At 39.6% G+C, this 21,663-nt stretch overlaps 1 protein-coding gene across 1 annotated transcript in view; it reads left to right on the plus strand.

Moving 5' to 3' along the window:
* Positions 1-21,663, plus strand: part of RELN (reelin) — a 535,801-nt gene that overhangs the window by 436,841 nt on the left and 77,297 nt on the right. The window contains exons 29-38 of the mRNA XM_061197622.1: positions 3,446-3,603; positions 4,819-5,026; positions 6,711-6,787; positions 12,315-12,473; positions 12,660-12,848; positions 13,388-13,661; positions 16,218-16,358; positions 16,464-16,641; positions 20,518-20,602; positions 21,418-21,600. Coding sequence (XP_061053605.1) covers positions 3,446-3,603; positions 4,819-5,026; positions 6,711-6,787; positions 12,315-12,473; positions 12,660-12,848; positions 13,388-13,661; positions 16,218-16,358; positions 16,464-16,641; positions 20,518-20,602; positions 21,418-21,600 — 1,652 coding nt within the window. The remainder of the gene's footprint in view (positions 1-3,445; positions 3,604-4,818; positions 5,027-6,710; positions 6,788-12,314; positions 12,474-12,659; positions 12,849-13,387; positions 13,662-16,217; positions 16,359-16,463; positions 16,642-20,517; positions 20,603-21,417; positions 21,601-21,663) is intronic.

Raw genomic sequence — 21,663 nt, forward strand, 5'->3', positions numbered from 1 at the left:
GTACATCCCTCCTGACTGTCTCCCCAACCACACAGCATGCCCCTCAGCCTGCTCTAGGCTCCCTGTGCAGAATGCAAGAAGTCGATGTCTCTGGAAAGGGCTAGAAACACCGTTGCTTACTATGCTGCAGAATGTCTCCTGCACCACCACCTATCACAGGGCAAGCAGGTGCACGTGCACCTTCCTGGTTTGAGAGGCAGATGCAACACCCCTCTGAAGTGTGGTGGTGCAAGGGGGAGGGGAAACTGGTTCTCCTGGTCACTCAGGCATCCTTTGAACAAAGGTGGCAGTTGGGGAAGAGAACAAACAGAGAGAGAGTCTTACCTTTTACTTGTTCCTTATCTAGAACATGCAGGACAAAGGGGAAGTTTTGTTCAACGATTTGAATAGTCGAATTGCAGTGTGGTTTATTTCTAGTTAAATTACATAAGATTAAATTCTGTCTTTTCCTCAATCATCACGTCCTATAACACCTTCCCAGAGCTTCCTGACTGTCAGGTCAAAGACCTCTAAGACTACATGCTCTCCTGGCTCTATGTCCTTCTTAATGGTGATAGTTATCAGAGTTGCATGTTTACATTTCTTTGTGCAGGGGTTTGATTAAATGTGTCTTCTCATTCGACTGTGGGCATCGTGAAGGTAGGGACCATGCAGGAATTCTGCTCCCCATCGTGTGCCCAGCCCTGGCACCGCCCCATCGTGTGCCCAGCCCTAGCATGTTATAGGCACTTGTAAATGCTGGTTGAATGAACAATAAAGACCAGCAACAGGTGATTAGCTAATTGAAGACACCTCTCTTTCTAAAATATGTTTTCCAAAATAAATTCAGTGCTGCTCAGCAAGAAATCATTGTTCTGCATTCTGCTGTGTCTCCTTGAAAATATATGAATAGCACATGTACGCATGTGCACACACACATTAATAATATTAATCATTTTAAAGCTACATCTCCTCTATTTAAAAAAAAAAGGGGGGGGGGATTAACTATGTGGAATCTAGACATGCTATTAGCTAACTTTGGCCTACTTATTTCCTCCCTTCTTCCGATGGTCTATGATTATGTTTTTCTGTAAATTCCGTACTAGTTCTTCCTCTTCTTCACGCAGCCCTGAGGTTGCTAAATTACTTGTGCTCATTTCCAAGGTTGTGCTCCTAAGAGAACAGAAAAGCAGTAGGCATCAGGAACCAGTCATAACTTGGAGAAATGGAGATAAAACGAAGCTTGCTTATGTCATGATCAGTGAAATCTTTGTTGCTTTGATTTGTACCTTCCAACTAAAAGCCAACTAACAAAGATTAAAAGAAGGAAAAGAGGTGCCATCTCTTGCCCTTTCACTCTGAAATATGGGCTTCCAGCTAGGACTCTCAGCTATAACCCACCATGTCCTGGACACCCTATTAATCAAATGATTAGTCATTTTGCTTTTTTTTTTTTTAATTTATTTAAATATGGATGCCTTAATACTGAGCTCCTGAAGTCTTTTGCCTTCTCAAGTATCTAACAGCCTACTCTGTTTCTTGGGTCTATAGCAGCCTTAGAATCTACAAACAAGGGTGCCTCATCTCTCTGGCCAGACCAGACCTTGATTATTTTATTTTTATAATGGAAACTACAGGACCCCAAGAATCAGAGATGGGTCAAAGGGCTTTACTTACCCTTCACTCCCTATCGAATTAACAAAGCTTCTAGAATTCTACCTACAGTTGGGATTCTTCAACTTTCTGATGCTTCCGGGGCTCAGTCTGAACTTGCTTCTTCCATGAAACAGAACAGTTGATAGAGAGATGCCCTCATCTTGCCCAGGTGAGAGAGCCTAGGTGAAGAAAAGAAATTATTCTTACCTCTTTTTTCACTTTCCATGTGGTGGAAATCATAGATCCATGTTTCTCTGGGTTCTATTGATGTTATAGAAACATAAAAGAAAAGGCAAGTATGACTTCTAATTAAAGAAGACTTCTTTCAGGGAATTGGTATGTTTTCCTCTTTTATCATAGATATGCAGCTTATCTTTTGGAAGGGGCATAGAGGGCTTACCATTTTCTTACGAGCAATTGGCAAAAGATGCTGTTCATCAATTCCATTTACTTCCTTTGAAAGGAAAAATATCTTCACAGGCTAAATAATATTACAACTTTATTGGGAGGAATTTTCCCAAAGTCCATGACTTTTTTCTTTTCCTTTCTGTTTTTTGGTTTTGCTCTGTTTTTCTAATCTTCAATTCAATTGTCTTTTGCCTTAAAAAATAAGACCAATATATTTTGAATTATTTCCAAAGTAAATAAAAGATGTGTTCACCTTCCTCTTGACACAATGAAGAATGTGTTAAGACTTGCATTAATAGAAATTAATCTCTGAAAACTTTTAAACCTAGTTAAACAACATCGTTGGTTACATTTGCAAATTTGCTAAAAGTAGGTAACTTAAAATAATGAAAAGAAGCCAGGATTATGATTCAGTGTTGCCAAATTACGAAAGCTATTTGAAGAGCCAGAAAGAAATGCATTCTGATACTGCTGTATTATTTTCACAATAATAGAGGGGAAAAGGAACCTTTGTCTACAGTTATCTTTGACAATCTTCATTAATCTTTAAGATTCTTTATTCTTGTTTACTAAGAGACTGAATTCACTCAAAAGTCTATAAATATTGGCAGCAAAATTAACTGGTATCCAGATAACCTAATCCATCTTCCCTCTTTAATGTTAGTAGAACTGAGAAGGAAGAGGTGTTTTCTTGGTAAATTATAGATGTGTGTGGATTTCCATATATTTGAAAAGAAAAGAGATGTGTTGAAGGGATTGGAAAGATTAGAAAGCAACTGGGACAAGTTTTAGTTTGGCAACCTCACAACTGTTGTGGGGAAAATAGGACTGGGCAGTAGCCCAGGCCACTGGTGTTCCAGGGTTTTGAAGCACTGGGACCAGGTCCCTCTTTTGTTTGTTGGCAGTTACCAGTGTTCATTGGCAGCCCAGCTGGTTGCTAAGAGTTTATAGAATGAGCATCTTGGAGATTTGAAGATAAGAAGAAGAGGGCAAGGAAGGCAACAGGTGGGAATAGAGCTGTCAGTCCTCCCAGAATCATGAGAATGGCAAATAGCCAGAGTCCCCTTATTTGTCCTAACAAAGAACATTCTGTTTGATGGTTTCAAAGATTCCCAAATAGCCTCTTAAAATGTACAAGCAAAAACCTATAATATGTTTCTGGCCATCAGAATCTTCTCTATCTGATCCTCCTGATATTGAAACATTTATGCTGAAGAAAAAATCAGGAAGTTTTGAGAAAGATCTGAGAGAGACACCTTATGAAGGTTAAGTGACCAATCAAGTGAATGTGACTTCCAAATAAATATTAAATCTCTCTTGAGTTTTTCTGAAACGTTCTGTATTTCGGTGCTTTGGTGTGAGATACTGGTACAAGAAACACCTGTGCTGTTTTTCCCAACAGTAAGACCAGATTCCGATGGATCCAAGAGAGCAGCTCACAGAAGAATGTGCCTCCCTTTGGTTTGGATGGCGTGTACATATCAGAGCCTTGTCCCAGTTACTGCAGTGGCCATGGGGACTGCGTTTCAGGGGTGTGTTTCTGTGACCTGGGGTACACTGGTAAGGCTGCAGACATGTCTGATGATTTGCTTGTAAAATATTCGTCTCTAGTTACTATATTTCATGTTACTTCTTCCAAGGAAATAGATTCTGAGTTTGTTCTTCTTTAAGTCCTAATTGTAGGAATTTGTAACCCAGGCAAATGAGGTGCTGAGATATTTTGTAGTTTTAAACTGCCTAAGAAGGAAACGCATGACAACACAAATTTCATTCCATAAGTGTATTTATTTATTAGTAATAGTAAAAATAATTAACATCGCTTGAGTCCGTACTTCATGCCAGGCGCTATAGTAGGTGTTTTTATTTCACCTCATTTAATTCTAGCAATAAATAACCCTATAGTGTAGTACTGTTATTGTCCCTGTTTACACTTGAGGAAACTGAGCCACAGAGAGGTATAGTAACTCTCCCAAGGTCACAAAGCTAGGAGTTGCTGGAGCTAGGCTTCAAACCCTGGCAGCCGAGCTCTTGAGCACTTGGCTGCCTGTGCTCTTTACATTGCTTTTATACAAAATGTAATTGTATACATTTAAAGTAAAAATCAACTTATGAAATGATAAATACAAGACTGCCAAAAGAGAACTTTACAAGAGAAGTATTTTCTGACCACAGTCACCCTTGGATGTTGCTACAAGCAAAAATAAAAAGGAAGCTGAGATTAAAGAGTAAAATTGGAGAAAATATTATAAGCTCCGAAATCTTTTTATAGAATTTTTCCTGGAGGGAACTTCAAAGGATCCTTCCCAGCTTTTCAGTGCTCTGCCCTTCATCTGGTGCGTGACCAAAGACAAACATATGTTGTTGCAGGCCTTCTGTAGAGAGTGCTGTCACTCGTGGTTTCAGGGTGTTTCTTTTAAATCTGGGATTAACTCCCCTTATTGATCCACTAATACAAAGAACAAATGAACCAGTTTTGTTGTGGACAAAATCTATTTCTCAGTTTACACAAATCCTCTGAGTAACAAGAATCATGGAAATGTGTGGTTCCTGATGTCTCTCTGTTTAAAAATTTAAAATTATAGGAGCAGAATAGTGTTTTTGATGTTAGAAGTGATGGCTGTATTTCAGGCAGACGATTGGGAGATTCAAATTTTGATGTGGTTTCTTTCCCCTAACACCTGTGGCAATGCTTCTTTTGCCCATGCACTGAATGTACCTTCCAGTGTCTCATGATTTTAACAAAACCTCTCTCCTGTGTATTTCTTTTCTCGGAAGCCACACAAGGAACCTGTGTGTCTGTTGTCCCTAACCACAGTGAGATGTTCGATAGGTTTGAGGGGAAGCTCAGCCCGTTGTGGTACAAGATAACCGGAGGCCAGATTGGAACAGGCTGTGGAACACTTAATGATGGCAAGTCTCTGTACTTCAGTGGCCCCGGAAAAAGGGAAGCAAGGACCATCCCTCTGGACACCAGGAATATCAGGTGAATAGTTAATTGGTATACTTCTCCATGAACATAGTACTTACCGTGCCATGTGTTCTAACCTACAACACTCTGTTCTGTTATTGAGGGTTTACATAGTAATGTTTCTCTATATAGATTCTGATATATAAAAATAAAGCATAACTTTATAATAAAATAGACAGTTTCTACAAAACGTATACTCCAATTCATTAATCAGTGTACAGTCATCACCAAGGCCTGTGTGTCTAATATATGTCAGCTTGGTTTTCTAAAGTTCTGTGTTATTATGAAGACTATTTGGTATTAATTTTAATATATGCCAGGAGAAACAAAGAATTTTTTTCAACTTTAAATTCTGTGTCCAAAAATGTCATGACCCCTGTTTATCTAAGTTTATTTGTATTCACTTATTGAAAACTGTTCCAGAAATTTAAAATACCTACACTGACACCTACTGGTAAAGTAAATAACTGCTTAGTTTTAAGGGCAAATGAAATAGTAGCACACCTAAAATAAAACTGTGCGTTTTTATTTTTAATCAAACTATTTTAGAATTGAAAGAAGGGAAACTAAAGAAATGTTTGAAACTTTTAGACCTTCTTCTCACTAAAATCTGGGGTTCTGTGTCATAGTTTTTCTGCCTTCAATCTCCTTCCCCTTCCTTCTGAGTCCTTCTCACAGAGGTGTGCCTGCCATGTAGGTTGGTTTACTGTGGACTGAGGCATGGTTTACATCACACTGAGTGAGTGTCAGTTGTGAAAAATTAAACCATCTGAGTCTAAATCAGTAATACAGGTAACTATCTGGCCCTAAACGAATACAGCATTCAACTTTTTTTTTTTTTTAACAATTTTTTTTGTTGTTGTTGTTGGCTACATTGGGTCTTCGTTGCTGCATGCGGGCTTTCTCTAGTTGTGGCGAGCGGGGGCTACTCTTCGTTGCGGTGCGCGGGCTTCTCACTGTGGTGGCTTCTCTTGTTGCGGAACACGGGCTCTATGCACACGGGCTTCAGTAGTAGCAGCACGCAGGCTCAGTAGTTGTGGCACGTGGGCCCTAGAGCACGTGGGCTTCAGTAGTTGCGGCGCGTGGGCTCAGTATTTGCGGCGCCCGGGCTCTAGGGTGTGTGGGCTTCAGTAGTTGTGGCGTGCAGGCTCAGTACTTGTCGCTCGCGGGCTGTAGAGCACAGGCTCAGTAGTTGTGGCGCACGGGCTTAGTTGCTCCGCAGCATGTGGGATCTTCCTGGACCAGGGACTGAACCCGTGTCCCCTGCATTGGCAGGCAGATTCTTAACCACTGCGCCACCAGGGAGGTCCCAGCATTCAACTTTTTAATGTTAGATTTTTCCTCCTGAGTTTCCAAGGATAGTATCATCTCAATTTAAAGGAATTCCCATTTCAGTGATTTCATTAAATCATATCAGGCTGTCACAATGAAGTGGAATTAAACTGTTTCCTTTTGTTTCAGTAATTATTCCAAAATAAAATTAATGGTCATATTAATTAACTTTTTCAAATGGTTACAGAATTAACTTACTATATAATCTTTGTAGTTTCTGTTTGTCATATGCCCTTCGAATTTAAAAGTAGTACCTAAGAATTATAGGAGTTTTACTTTTTAATGTGTCAAAATACAAAGGGCTAAATCTCTTCTGAGCTCATCTATTTGTAAGTAAACTGAAGTGTTTTGGGATTTTTTCCCCCAGACTCGTTCAGTTTTATGTACAAATTGGAAGCAAAACTTCAGGGATTACCTGCATCAAACCAAGAGCTAGAAATGAAGGTAAGCTGCTATATTTCCGTAGAAATTACAGTTACTACTAGCAAATTAGTTCTTTCTCCTCCCAAAGTTTGGCCGGGATTTTGTAAACTGATACACTACCTTAAATCATTCCTTCTCTTCTCTTCTCCATCAATGAGTGGGGTAACTACATAGAGCCTTGGTCTCTAAGATTCCTCATCCAGATCCTTAAGCCTGTAAACAGGGAAACCTGTTCCTTTATAACTTTACACAGGAGGAAACAAAATTGCAGAGACTTTTACATTCAGCACGGTGTAGGTCTAGGAACTTGTTTGCATAGGGTATTACTGAATGCAGATCATACTCTGCTTCCCGCCCGTAAGCATCCTGGGGGTACTAGAATCCTTTGGTGGAAGGAGCAGTTCTTGTAATAATAAACATGAACTTTTACTGAGTACCTACTATATGCAAGGCACTGTACCAAGTGTTTTATCTGTTAATGCATTTAATCCTCACCATACCCTTTTGCCATAGGTACTATTATTTGTCCTATTTTACACATGTAGAAGCTGAGGCACAGAGAGGTCAAGTAACTTACCCAAGATCCTTCAGTCAGTAAGTAGATGAGCAGGGAGTCAAACCACTCATGCTGGCTCTAGAGCCTATGCCTTAACCACCATGCACACTGCCTCTCTCGTTGCCCAGAATTCTACTCTCTCTAGGCATCCATACCATCTTCTGCCTCCGTGATTCAGTGCTGAAAGAAATTCATAAGGCTTGAAACATACATAGGTGGCCTTCAGTTGCTCTACAGATATGATGGGATTCCTTAAGGGACCCCGCATATGAGTTGGTTCCTGGTACAAAATCCATGAACTTCTCAGATGGGTCTTCCTCCAAACATTGATCTCGTGAATAGCATGTGAAGAATTTTGCAGCTTCTAAGTTTGTTATTCTCTCAGGCATGACTATGTAAAACATATTGGCTTAAACACTATAGTACCTGTTAGTCAATAGAGCTACCAATAGCTCTGTTCATCAATTCTAAACGTCCTTGGCCATATCATCACTAACTGAAAGCTTCCATGACTTTTTCTAAGTATCTCAGTACTTTTAGTCTAGTAATTATCCAGATTATCTGTTTACTGAAGCAGCGGTCTAGAAACTTATATAGACTATTTTGCATTTCCTAATCTCTTGACAAACATTTATTAAGAATCTGCTGTAAGCTAGACACTGTTCTAGGTGGCACCGATATAGTGTCACTGAAAGACGGATGCATCAGTCATGATGAGCTAGGTTATGCTGCAATAACAAACAACCCTCTAAATCTCTGTGGGTTAAAACAAAAAAGATTTGTCCTTTGTGCTGCATTTTCCTCATGGGTCATCTGAGATCCTCATTCCAGCACCCAGGATAATGAAACAGCTGCTGGGTAGCTTCTGGATGTTGCCAGCCATGTGGCAGAAGGAAAGAGAGTGTGTGGTAAAGGGGACAAGAAATGCAGACTACCACATGCCAGAATGGGAAGAACTAGTGGGGCAATAATGAGCATAGCAGACAGAAGCCCTGCCCTTAAGGGAACTTACATTCTAGTAAGAGGAGTCAGAAAATCAACAGTAAAGAAAAGAAATAAGCAAGATGTTAGATTGATGGGCTAGGCAGAAATAAATAAGCTGATGAGATGGAAAGTAAACTTATGCAGGGGGAGATGCAGATTTCGATAGAATGGTCTGGGGGGGGCCTCACTGAGGAAGTGACATTTAAATTGAAATCTAAAGGGTGAAAAGGAGCCAGCACAGGAGGAGCTCAGGGGAAGTTTTCCAGTCAGAAGAAACAGCAAAGGCCTCGAGGTGGAAAAGAGTTGTGGTATTGGAGGAACAGAAAGAAAGCCAGGTGGCCTGGGGCACGTGAAGGTCGAGGAGTGCTTGGGGGCGAGGGGCAGGAGCCCAGTCATGCAGGACCTTGCTGGCCGTAGTAGGGAGGTGGGGTCGGAATCCACTGTCGGGGAAACCAATTGAAGGCTTTTAGGTCAGGTAGCGACGTAACCTGATTTAAGTTTTTACAGGATCACCCTGCAGAAACAATATGTAGTTCAAAGCAAAAGAGTATTTCTAGAGCACATTCTCCGCCCACACAGAGACAGGAGCTTTGACGGATGCAAAGGTAGATGGGGTCCTGTCCCAAGACATTGCTTACTGATTGGAGAGGTAGAGCACTTTAATGTTGTCCTTAACCCTTGTAATAAGATTATTATTTAAAAATAGTTTGTGGTTGGCACAGCGTAGCACCTGTGTGCACGTGCATATGTGCATGACTCTTCTGAAAATTACCAATCCGTACCCCTATTTGTATATGAGAAAAAAAGACCAACTCTGGCCAGAGTACAGTGGGAAGCATCCACTTACTGACCTGAAGCGCTGCTCTATACTTAACCTCTGATTACAAATGCTCTTGTCTGCCCTGTTGGGCTTATTCCCTTAGGATTCCTTTAAGAACACAACTTTTTCTCAAGGACTCTGAGCCATTTTCTTGAACTCACTGCTGCCTGTGTAATTTACATCCCACAGGCATTTCTCAGTCTTTTATTGAAAACTGGTTGTTAAAATGTAAATCTGCCTAAATCCTTGAACAAATCTCTTCTAGTGATGAAAGTGATGAACAATTTTTTACATACTCAAGCTGAAGCCTCAATTTACATATTTGGAATTAAAATCAAAATTAGGCTATTTTCAATAAGACTGGGAAGATTGTAGATGGAATTGTAATTTAAAAAGGGAAATGTTTTATGTTCCTTAAACGCTCAGTAGATGAGCTAAAATGGCTTGGTTTATTCAGATGGACACTGTTTAGATGACACAGCTAAAGAGGCTCAGCGATTGATATAAAATATGGATATTGCTATTTCCCTGTCTTGCATTTCTCCATTCTTTCATACTTATCTGCAAGGCACTTCGTTGTCCTGCAGAATTGGGGCCCTCATCTCTGTAGATCTTGTGGCTGCCTGAAGGTATAAGTGACACTCCTGAAAGAGTTAATGAGGGGAAAGGCAGCAAGCAGAAACCAAATGGAGTATGGACCTCTTGAGCTGTGTTTCTCATATTCTTGTGTACATCTGAATCCTTTAGGAGGCTTTCAAATGCAGATTCTGATTCAGTAGGACTTGGGTGGTATGCTGCATAACAAATTATTCCAAAACTGAGTGGCCTAAAGCAACATCTGTTATCTTCTAGTTTCTGTGAGTCAGGAATTCAAGAGCAGCTTTGCTGGGTGCATCTGGCTCCAGAGCTCTCATGAGGCTGCATACAAGATAAAAGCCAAGACGGTGCAGTCATCTGAAGACTCAACCAGGGCTGGAGGATCTCTTTCCAAGATGCTCACTTACATGGCTATTGGCAAGAGGCCTCAGTTTCTTTCAGTGGACCTAGCCATAGGCTGCTTGAGTGTCCTTACTACCTGTCAGCTGACTTTCTTCAGAGCAAGACAACCATGAGAGAGCAGGGAAGAAAGTGCAAGCGCCTTTTATGGCCTACTCTCAGAAGTCACACATTGTCGCTTCTACGATATTCTATTAGAAGCAAGTTACTGAGTCCAGCCACACTCAAAAAGAGGAGAATTAAGCTTCACTTTTTGATGGGAGGAGTGTCAAAGGATTTGTGGACATGTAAAAACACCACAGGTAGAGCCTGTTCCCAGGTGATGCAGACACTGGTCCTTGGACCGTACTTTGAGTAGAAGGTGCTAAAGGACCACCAGTGAGATTTTAGTCTTGTGATGCTTCATTTCTGGTACTGTATCTGCTTTCTGAATAGGTCACCGAGCTAACTATCTAAATTATTCATTTTCTCTCCCTCTCTCTCTCTCTCTCCTATGTTATTAAATATAAACCATATCAAACAAATTAATATCCACAAGAAAAACTATATTTTGAGAAAACATCGAGGGTTGGAGACTGGAGTTTTCTCAGATGCTCCTCACCTTGACTAGAATAAAAATGAGAAAGAGCCTAGCTTCAGTCTTCTTCCTGAACTTTGGTGTGGTTCTCTCCCTTCTCCAACACATGGGTCTCACCTCCACCCACTGAAGCTCCAACTGCGCATGTCTACACACATACACAGCATACTGCCTCCCCAGAGAGTTCCTATTCTTTGAGCTGTTTTTATCCTCTCATCAAACACGATGATTTCTTCTATTTTAAATATGGTAGGATTAATTCTCCTGAGATTTCCAATTTTTTTGCATGTTAGTCATTATTATTTCTGGCATCACCCCTTGTCAGATGTGGTGACAATAATTCCATGTAATATCAATTCACCTTAAAAGGCTTTCTTTTAGTTCTATATTTTATCATATTATTTCTTGAAACTTAATTTTAGTAAACTCTTTGCTATGCAACATGACAGAGGGATTGAGATGTTCTGGTTAGTCAATAATGAGGAAACTAAAAACTTATTGTAAGAACCATGAATTATTACAATTACAAAAAGGTTAGAAGGTAATAAAATTAATATAACAAATACAACTTTACTGAACATAATTTCTGTGAATACTCAGAAAGCACTTCAATATCCCCAGTCATAATTATGAATATGCAGTGCCAGTCTTAGGAACAGTTATAGAATAGCAATTAGATAGATGCCAAGAAAGCTCTCTGCCCCCCCATCAAGTAAAATATATTTTTTTATTAATTGCTAAGGATCATATATATATCCTGTTGATTCCTACCATTTCATCATTAGCAATTTTTTCCTTTGCATTCAACATTACCCTTTCCCTGTGTCCTCTTTTAAAAGAAAAATTTTTCTGGGATAGGTAGCAGTAATAGCACACGAAGTATCTTAAACTTTAATGTGCATTTCCCTAAATCACACCAGGTGACAGGCAGAGGGAGGTGGGGTAGAAGGGATAAGTGAAGGGGAAGGGTGACACAGAGAAAGAAAGGTAGAACTAGAAAGGTAGAAAGGTAGAGAAAGAAAGGTAGAACCATCGGATGGGAGTGAGTTCTTCTGCTTTGCTATTTAATAATTTGTCTTTATTCAGTCTTCAGTGACCAAGGTCTGACAAAGTGTGAAGTGCCAGTAAAAATTCTATTCTGCTTAATAGAATTTCAGATTGGGCTGTGCTTCCTATCTGGTACATTGGTGGCAAAGAGCACTTCTTGATTTTGTACTGGGAGATTGAGATATTTTTTCTGAGAATATAATAATGATATGAGACTTTGTAAAGTTCAGGACAGAACCTAAAATTCAAATACGTAATCTGGAGTGGATTTTTATGTCCCCCTTACCAACCTACTCATCACTCATACAAAGCTGAGTGGTCTTTAAAAGAGCTTATGTATTTTTCCCCCCCACTTCCTAGGAGTCAGTGCATTAGAAACTGTCAAGAAATTGATGAGCCTTCAGGTCTACTAATTCATTCCTTGGAAGTTAGATGAATGTGCCCTCATCCTATGAGATGCAATCTGAAGTTTCTCCTGCAGTCTTGCCATTTCAAATAATACTGTTCCTTGCCTTTTTTGCCTCTAGGAAAGCTGTCTAAGTAACTGGATTTATGTCTTTTAACTCAGGGCTTGTTGTTCAGTATTCAAATGACAATGGGATACTCTGGCATTTGCTTCGAGAGTTGGACTTCATGTCATTTCTGGAACCACAGATCATTTCCATCGACCTTCCACTAGAGGCAAAGACACCTGCAACAGCTTTTCGATGGTGGCAACCCCAACATGGCAAGTTACTGCTCACCCCAAGTTTCCTGGTAGCATTTAGATCATCCAGTTAAAGCCACGTTGTACTGTGTGTTTCTTAATTTGCTGTCAATTTCTAGATAATTTGATTTAAAACCACAGTCGTAAAGATATTCATATTGCTATATAATGAATCTTCTCTAACTGCCTTTATTCATCTGATTTCAGGGAAGCATTCAGCCCAGTGGGCTTTGGATGATGTCCTTATAGGAATGAATGACAGCTCTCAAACTGGGTTTCAAGACAAATTTGATGGCTCTTTAGATTTGCAAGCCAACTGGTATCGAATCCAAGGAGGTCAAGTCAATACTGACTGTCTCTCTATGGATACTGCTCTGATATTCACTGAAAACATAGGTATACATTTTCACCAGATAAAGGGAGAATATTTAATTAACTGGAGGATTAAATTAACTAAAACCCAAGAGCAGATTCTCTAATGCAAAACTGTGTGCATAACTGCCTGTACTGAGAGGGGGGCTCTTGGAAGTAAAGACGTGTGTTGTCCTTTAATGTAACTTGGTGAGCCCAATAACAATTTTTGCAGGAACTGTCTTTCATGGCATGCATAATATGACTAAGGTTTCTTAAAAGTGGGGCAAAAGTACCTATCTGAAAACATTCCCATGTTTCATAATTTGCAGAGTTACAATTTTCAGACTCTCTATTAGCCTGTCTCAAGGTGGTAAAGCTTTTCAAGTTAGCAGCCTTCCATATTTCTGAGTCTATGCTAACTAGATAAAAATAGTCAACGTGAGATGAAAAGCCAAAGCACATGTGAGACACTATAGATAAGACATGATTTTTGTTTGCCACTGAAAGCATGATGAGCAGAAACACCAAATAAGAAAAGAGAACAATTATGTGCTGCCATTAAACTTTTCCTTTTTTTGTAGGAAAACCTCGTTATGCTGAGACCTGGGACTTTCATGTGTCAGCATCGACTTTCTTGCAGTTTGAAATGAGCATGGGCTGTAGCAAGCCCTTTAGCGACTCCCACGGTGTACAGCTCCAGTATTCTCTGAACAATGGCAGGGACTGGCATCTTGTCACCGCAGAGTGTGTTCCTCCAACCATTGGCTGTCTGCACTACACAGAAAGTTCAATTTACACCTCCGAGAGATTCCAGAATTGGAAGCGGATCACTGTCTACCTTCCACTCTCCACCATGTGAGAATTGTCATTTGGCTACATGTCAGAACTTCAGGTTTCTGTCACCTAATTGGAAAATAATTATGATGCCACTTGGCAATTCTATTACTCTCTCATGATAATCATGCATGGAGTATACCAGGGGGAAAGAAATGTTCAAGGTGCTTGGGTAACAATTTTTAAATGTGGTTAAGAGTTCTGAGAGTTTTCCAAGGCTGAACTTTTCTGTTCTTCAGCAACGTGAAGGCTGCCCACCAGATTCAGTTTTTAAACTGTTGTAAAAACAAATATCTACCCAATAACCAGACTGATACTTATCCACATGAAGCAGTTTGTGAAATCATCACATGTGGAAGAGTATCCTTAGTTGTTTGGGTTTTTTTTAATCTCAGTACCGGAATAAGAGTAAAAGGTTCGTTCTTTTGGGATGCTCATATCTTTTACATCTTTCTTCCCCTCCACAGTATTTCACATCACATTCAGGAGTTATATTAGGGCTTACAGCAGGCTCCCACTTTTGTGGTTTAGGCATTTGCATAATTTGGGGATCTTTCTAGGAACCAATGTGTACTATGGTGGGTGGTAGAGATTGTACCATCCTGGGGCTGCTCCCCGCACATCCCTGTATCTCCCTTCCACGGCTCTGCTCTGAACTGTAGGCAAATTGGCCTCTGTAAGCTGCATTTGCCAGCTGCATGTGTTTGCTGGCTTCCTGATAGATTTAGAGAGTAGCAGATACTGGCAAGAAATTGGAGGGTGGAAATAAAGTTAAACCAGGGTGTTCCTTCCCCTCCCTTTCTATCTCAAGTGCATCTTGGCCAACTTCAGCAGCTCCAGCTCCCCCGAGATGTCCTTCCATGTGACACTGGCCCCTGGGCACTAACCCCATCTCCTCTTGTGTCCCTCCATCTTTGGACTTGTAGTGCTTCCTGACTTTGTTAAACTCTGGTTTCCTCACTGCCCCCATGCTCTGCCATGAACTGTGCATCCAATTCCTTGTGTTAAATTCCCTCTGTGTTAAATATTTACAGTGGTTTCCATTTTCCTGGTTCAATTTGGATTCAGAGAGGTACAAACAAGTGGCAGAGAAAAAAAACAAACAAACACAGGAAATCAAAGCGTTTTAGTATATAACCCAAAATAGTTTCCTGTGGACCCCAGAGCTTTAAAGAGTGCTAACTTGTAGCTCATTTATTCACTTTATTTTTATTCAACAAACATTTATTGAATATCTGTTATGTTTTAGATCTCTGACACAAAATGAGTAAGTTGATGCCAGGATCCAAATATATTATTTAGGGTAACAGGTATCTAAACAGTTATGTTATAAAATGATAACAGAAGCAAAACCCAATGATGCTATTGAAACACAGGGAGATACTACCTAACTCAGTTTGGGGAGATCAGAGGGAGCTTTCTGGAGGAGCTGATGTCTGAGCTGAGTCTAAATAAGTGAGTAGAGCTTGTCTGAGTGAAAAGGGCTCGTTGGGGGGGAGGGGCATATGTGCTGTTGTAAACCGAAATAGAATCCCAGAGGCCAGAAGAAACATGAGTTTATGGGGAAATGCAAGGATTCGATGCTATCAGAGTATAACTTTGAGGCAATAGGGGAAGATGAGGCAAGGGAAGAGGGCAGATGATGAAGGGGCCGTGTATTTATTAGCAGTTTGGCCTTGACATTGCATGTGTTGGGGAAGCATTTCAAGGGTGTTAAGCTGAGTGTTGATGTGACTAGATTTCTGTTTCAGAGCCACCATGCTGGCAGCTGTGTTGCACTGAAGGAGAACTTGTGTAGGGGAAACTATAGCACTTGAGATTTTACTGTTGAAATTCCGCTTCAAGTCAACTGTGTTCTGCTTTCCAAATAACTAACACGTTTCTACTGTGCAATCTGTTCCTAAATGAGAGAGACTGCTGTTTGGTAAGGCTGCACATATTTCTGGATAAAGTGGTCTTCTGTCAGTATATTCCAAATAACAGATTGCAAATATAATAAAAAACACGGGAGTACATCACATCATTCTAGTCCTCCCCTTTAAAGGAGCCAGGCCCTCGGGAACCAAAATAGAGGCAGAAGTTGGATGGGGCTTCCATTGACTACCTCAGAAACCATTTAGGGAACAGTAGACCTTATGGCAAGACCTTTGTAAGATTCCAACTTATACTCATGTTTATCATCCTCAGTCTCGTTCCCAGTACTGAAAAGTAGTAAAAGCCTGAAAGCAAAAACTAAGGTTCTGCATGTAGTTCAAACACAGAATAAATTGATAGTTTGAAGTAACTCTCCCATCTCACATGTGTTTAGAGGCTCTTGTATGGAAGAAATGGCGAAATATTTTTAAAGCATGTTTTCTACTCTCCTGTTTGTGGGTCTGGAGTAAACAACATCCTTTACTTGGTATGAAAACAAAGTGTCTCAAATAAAGAGGGAACTGGAACCCAGAGAGGGCACTTTAAAGGGAAAGAATTAAAATAAATGTTTTCGTGCCTTGAAGGTTGCCATTCAAACCAAGTGTGGTTTGTTTTTTTTTTGGTCGTTTTCTTTTGTTTGTTTGTTTGTTTGTTTTTGCTTAGCTCTCCCAGGACCCGGTTCAGATGGATCCAAGCCAACTACACCACGGGGGCTGACTCCTGGGCTATTGATAACGTTGTGCTGGCCTCGGGGTGCCCTTGGATGTGCTCAGGACGAGGGATTTGTGATGCTGGACGCTGTGTGTAAGTTAATAAAACTGGCAGTTTCTTTCTTTGTAATGCAGAGATAAAGATGGCTTCTTGATCTCACGACAAATAATGCCTTTTCTCCACTCATTTTTTTCTTAGGTGTGACCGGGGCTTTGGTGGAACCTACTGTGTTCCTGTCGTTCCTCTGCCCTCGATTCTTAAAGATGATTTCAATGGGAACTTACATCCCGACCTTTGGCCTGAAGTATATGGTGCAGAGAGGGGGAATCTGAATGGTGAAACCATCAAATCTGGAACATCGCTCATTTTTAAAGGGGTCAGATAAGATTCTTCTTCACTACCACTGAATTACCTACTTCACTCACTGCTCCACACACATGCATTTCTGTTCAGATGATGTATTATTTTATATACAGTTATTGTCTTCTAGGACATATCATGGTTTTAGAAGTCAGGATAGTGGTGGTTTGGGCAGAAGAAAATGAGGTATAAATTGGAAGAGAGAATTAGGGGCCATCTGGACTGCTGGTAATGTTCTGTTTCCTGAGTTGTATAGAAATTACATAGCTGTGTTACTTTGTGATAGTTCCATCATGATTTGATACTTTCCTTTATGTAATTTATATTTCAGTAAAAAAGGTTCCATAAGGAACATGAATATGCTCATGTCAACAACAACAACAACAAATGTTTCCTCTTATATTCACTGCAGTCACTTTTTATGATCACTTAGGCATAAAATTTTTCCTTTGCTTTGGTAATCAGACCTTCTTTACTCTCTGCTGGAATTATATATGTAAAAATTATATATATACTATTTCTAGAATCTTGACTTCTAGAATGTAGCATTTTATGTGTAATTAAGTATCTAACTTAGAATATTTTTTAATTGATTTTACGGAAGGTCTTTGCTTTTTCCTTTCACTTTCTTTCTTTTCCTCCTACCAATACAACCATTTGGTGACTTTAAGAAAACCAAACATTTAAGCCAAGTTAAATAACATTCTCAAACATCATTAGTGTGTTTTTTGTATTTCAACCTAGATGTTGGTTAGAGGGTTGTTAAGCAATTGTGTGAAACTGTGCTGAGCTGGCACACCTTCATATGCAAATGCATGCTACAACCTGTCTCACTCAGCTGGGGAAATCGGCTAATCTAGGTGTGCAAATGAAATCTTTAACAAAAATCTGCATGGGTTTCTGTACATCCTTAATAATTAACACCTAACACTTAGAAAATTAGACACCCTGGAACTTTTTCAATTATAGCTAATAGATGCTGGCTATCATCCTTGTTTGAATCCAGAATTCTTCTCAAGTTTTAGATGAGATAGAAAAAACACTTCAAGGGTCAGAGAGATTTACAAGTCCCTGAGTGCTATAAGGGGCCAAAAAAATTGAGGCAGGACATTTCAGGGTGGAAACTACTGTTTTTGTGTGTGTGTGTTTTTAAGCCTTGTCTGAGGCTTTAGCTCTCATTACCGCTATCTATTTGAAGCAGTTGACAAGACCAAAAAAGATAAAGTCCTGTGATTCAAATATCTTTACCTGATAAAATTTTAAGCAGTAGAATTAAACTGGTCTCTAGATCCTATAAACAAGGAAGACATATAGTCTTTTATATGTTCCCTTTAGCCATCCAAATGCAAGGGCAGCCAAGCATTATATGTGTTGGACATATTATCTATCAACTCTGCAAGATGCAGAGAGGGCTCAGCGTGTGCCATTCAGTAGGTTGTAGTTTGACCTAGAAAGGCATTCTTTTGTGAAAAAGGAAATGATAGGCTCTTTTTAATGTTTATAGATTCAGGAGTGCTATCCACTATTAAAATAGCTTCACATTTAGCACAATGGATTACTGAATCTGGAAGAGGATGAGAAAAGAAACATCTGTATGAACTAGAATATATGCAGAAGCTGGGCATGACAGTTCCACTGGGCAATTATCAATATCAAGTGCTTAACTATAAACAAAATTTAAAATATGAAAGAAAGATACTTTCATAATTACAGATCATGCCAACTTTCAACAAAATTGCCCCTACAAGGGACTTCCCTTGGTCCAGTGGTAAAGAATCTGCCTTACAATGCAGGAGACACAGGTTCGATCCCTGGTCAGGCAACTAAGATCCCACATGCTGCAGGGCAACTAAGCCCGCGGGCCACAGCTACTGAGCTCGCGCACCTCAACTAGAATCCACGTGCCACAAACTACAGAGCCCACGCACTCTGGAACCCACGCACCACAACTACAGAGCCCACACACCCTGGAACCTGCACGCCACAACTAGAGAAGAGAAAACCCGCACGCCACAAATAGAGAGAAGCCCGCGCACCACAATGAAAGATCCCACCTGCCTCAACGAAGATCCTGTGTGCCGCAGCTAAGACCCGATGCAGCCAAAAATAAATAAAATAAATAAATTTTAAAAAATTGCTCCTACAAGATACACTATAAACTGGGTTCTTTTATGGCTGACTTATATTGACCCATGGGAACAATTTTATACTCACATTCCATAATCAAGGGGGAAGAGTAATCATATTCCTTTATCTTGACGTTGTCAAGGGATATTTATGAACTGGATCTATTAACTACCCGCCTCAAAGCTTTTTCATTGTATTGATAAGATGAAGAAGTGACCTTTCCCCATAAACTTAACCTCTGCATGGCGCCAAGCTATAAAAACATCCAAGGCCTTATGTATGTAAGTGTATGAGGGAGAGGGTAAGGACATAAAGACATGAAGGACAGGCAATGATCAAGCATCATGGACTGTGCAGGGCAGTGAGTTATTATGATAAAAGAAAAATAAGACTGGAAATGTAAGGCTTTTACACAGCAGCCTTTAATCCAGGAAGTCTGAAACTATGCTTTGTGAAGTTCAAGGATGGGTATAAATGCAGTTGCTTTTTCATTACCATATCAAATAATTCCCAAATTCTAAATTTAACATTAGCTGGATATCTCTCCCCAAACCAAAAAATAATTTAATAAACAAAATAATGGTATCTTAAAGCATGGAGGATAAGTTTCAGAATCTGACATATCTAGGTTCAAATCCTGCTATCATCACTTTTGCAATCTTGAGCAAGTTCCTGTCCCTCTCAGATTTTGTTTCCTTATCTGCAACAGGAAGATAATAATATATTTCCCTTAGGAGCGATAGGTGCTTTTTAAAGGAGTAAAGTGGTTCTTTTAGAACCCAGCATGTTGTAGGCACTCAATATATGGTTACTATTACAAAATTAGTCCTATTTAAAATTTTTCAGCTATTGAAGAATGTACTCCGTAATAAATGTTAAGAAGAAGAGGAAGAATTTGCTTTCTCTACCTAAGATTCCATTTGGTATTTGTTAGTTGATAATTAAGAAATCGATAGACAATGTCCACTCAGTATCACACAGCCCCACACCACCAAAGAGCCACTTCATTCAGAGTCAGACCTGAGAAACTGAAAGGCCTGTTTGTACCTAGGACATCTGCATAGTGAAGTTCTGTTTTACTGGCTGTCACTGCAACCCTGTGTACGCATGGAGAAAACAAGCTATGGAGCTGTCAATCCCAGGCAACCAGAAATAGTTAATTAGCAGAAAAAATTACTAAAGCCAATATGATCACTTTCCGCCTTCCTTGGCTTCTCTGCATGAATGGTTCCAGGCTGGGCTTGGGGACTTGCTTAGTTATGCCTTATTTAACTTGACCAACTGGAGGGTGTTGTGTCAGCCTGAATGAGAGCTTCCAAGGGCCATCACAGCACGCAAATGAGTAAGTTCCTAAGACTCTTTGGAACCCTGAAAAAGTTAACTATCAGCTCCCAGCTTCCAGCAGGAGCACTTGGCACATTTTCCGTCTGTTTCCTCGTTATTCCTCTCACAACATGCTGTGATCAAAGGAGGCTGTTTTTTTAAAAGGCCTGTAGCTATGCAGTGCTATCATTCTTGCACTGCTTTCTATAAGTCACAGCAAAGTGTGACTTGGAGTTGAGACAATGAAATATTGTTATTTAGGCATAGGGAAATGAAAGCCATTGAAAGGGGAAATGATCAATTTTTCCTTCCAATCTGGACTTAGTATTGCTTCTTGATCATTATGTATCATTTAGCTAATGTAAGTCAGATGTATAAAATCAAAGGAAAATAATTTTGCAAATGAAATAAGATTGCCTAACATATGTGTTTTTGTTTACAGGAAGGACTACGGATGCTCATTTCAAGAGATCTAGACTGTACCAATACAATGTATGTCCAGTTTTCACTTCGATTTATAGCAAAAGGTAAGTCATTTCTATGAGTATGAATTCACTATTTCCCTTCAAGCAAATTTCCCCACAGAGAAGTAACAGATTTGAGGCCTATAAATTTTGTTATATGGGAGAGCTAACATAAATTTGAGTACATAGTGTTCACAAATGTTCTATAATATATATTCCTTTTAATATAAGGGTAAGATAACTACTTGTTTTATAATAATTTCATACAGATGTAGTAATCATACTAGTCCTGTGGTAGTTAAATTTATCATCATGTCCCTGAGTCTTTTTTCCACCACTTCTTTCTAGCCGTAAGAAATTTAAATTTAAAAAATTTAACTTATGGAAACTTGGGATTTTCTTTCACAGATGTGAACAGTGAACCCCAAAAGTCAACTCTGTCATTCTGACCTTTCATATTAACTAACTAATTTTCTTGACAAATAATACCATTTGGATATAATAAATTCTCAAGTAGATTTTCTGTGTATTCTGAGATTTAAATGTTTGGCCCTTTGTAGAACTGTGATGCCTATAGAATCAAAAAATTTTGATCTAATATTTCCTAAATGAAATACAGAAAGATATGTGTTCATATCTGAGAAAAAGAGGGAGATACTATTGTGTGAAAATGCAAGATTTGGTGTGTGTTTTGAGATATATTTATACAGAAATCCCAACCCATCATCACTTTAAGTTGCCTCGGAAGCATTTGGACTCTAAGGTGTCTATGTGAATATAAGTCAGCTTATGCATCGATGCAAAAAAAATAGTCTAAGATCATACCATTTCCCCATTTTTATAATGATGTGTTCACGCCTCTGTTACCTTCTTTCTAGGTACCCCAGAGAGGTCCCACTCTATTCTATTACAATTCTCCGCCAATGGGGGAATCACCTGGCACCTGATGGATGAATTTTACTTTCCTCAAATGACCAACATACTTTTCATTAATGTTCCCTTGCCATACACTGCCCAAACCAACGCTACAAGATTCAGACTCTGGCAACCTTATAACAATGGTAAAAATGCACATGTTCTCCTGTGATCAAAACTGACTGCTGCACGTTAGCATGCTTGCTCCT

This window comes from Eubalaena glacialis, chromosome 8, assembly GCF_028564815.1.
Source record: "Eubalaena glacialis isolate mEubGla1 chromosome 8, mEubGla1.1.hap2.+ XY, whole genome shotgun sequence".
Lineage (NCBI taxonomy): Eukaryota > Metazoa > Chordata > Mammalia > Artiodactyla > Balaenidae > Eubalaena > Eubalaena glacialis.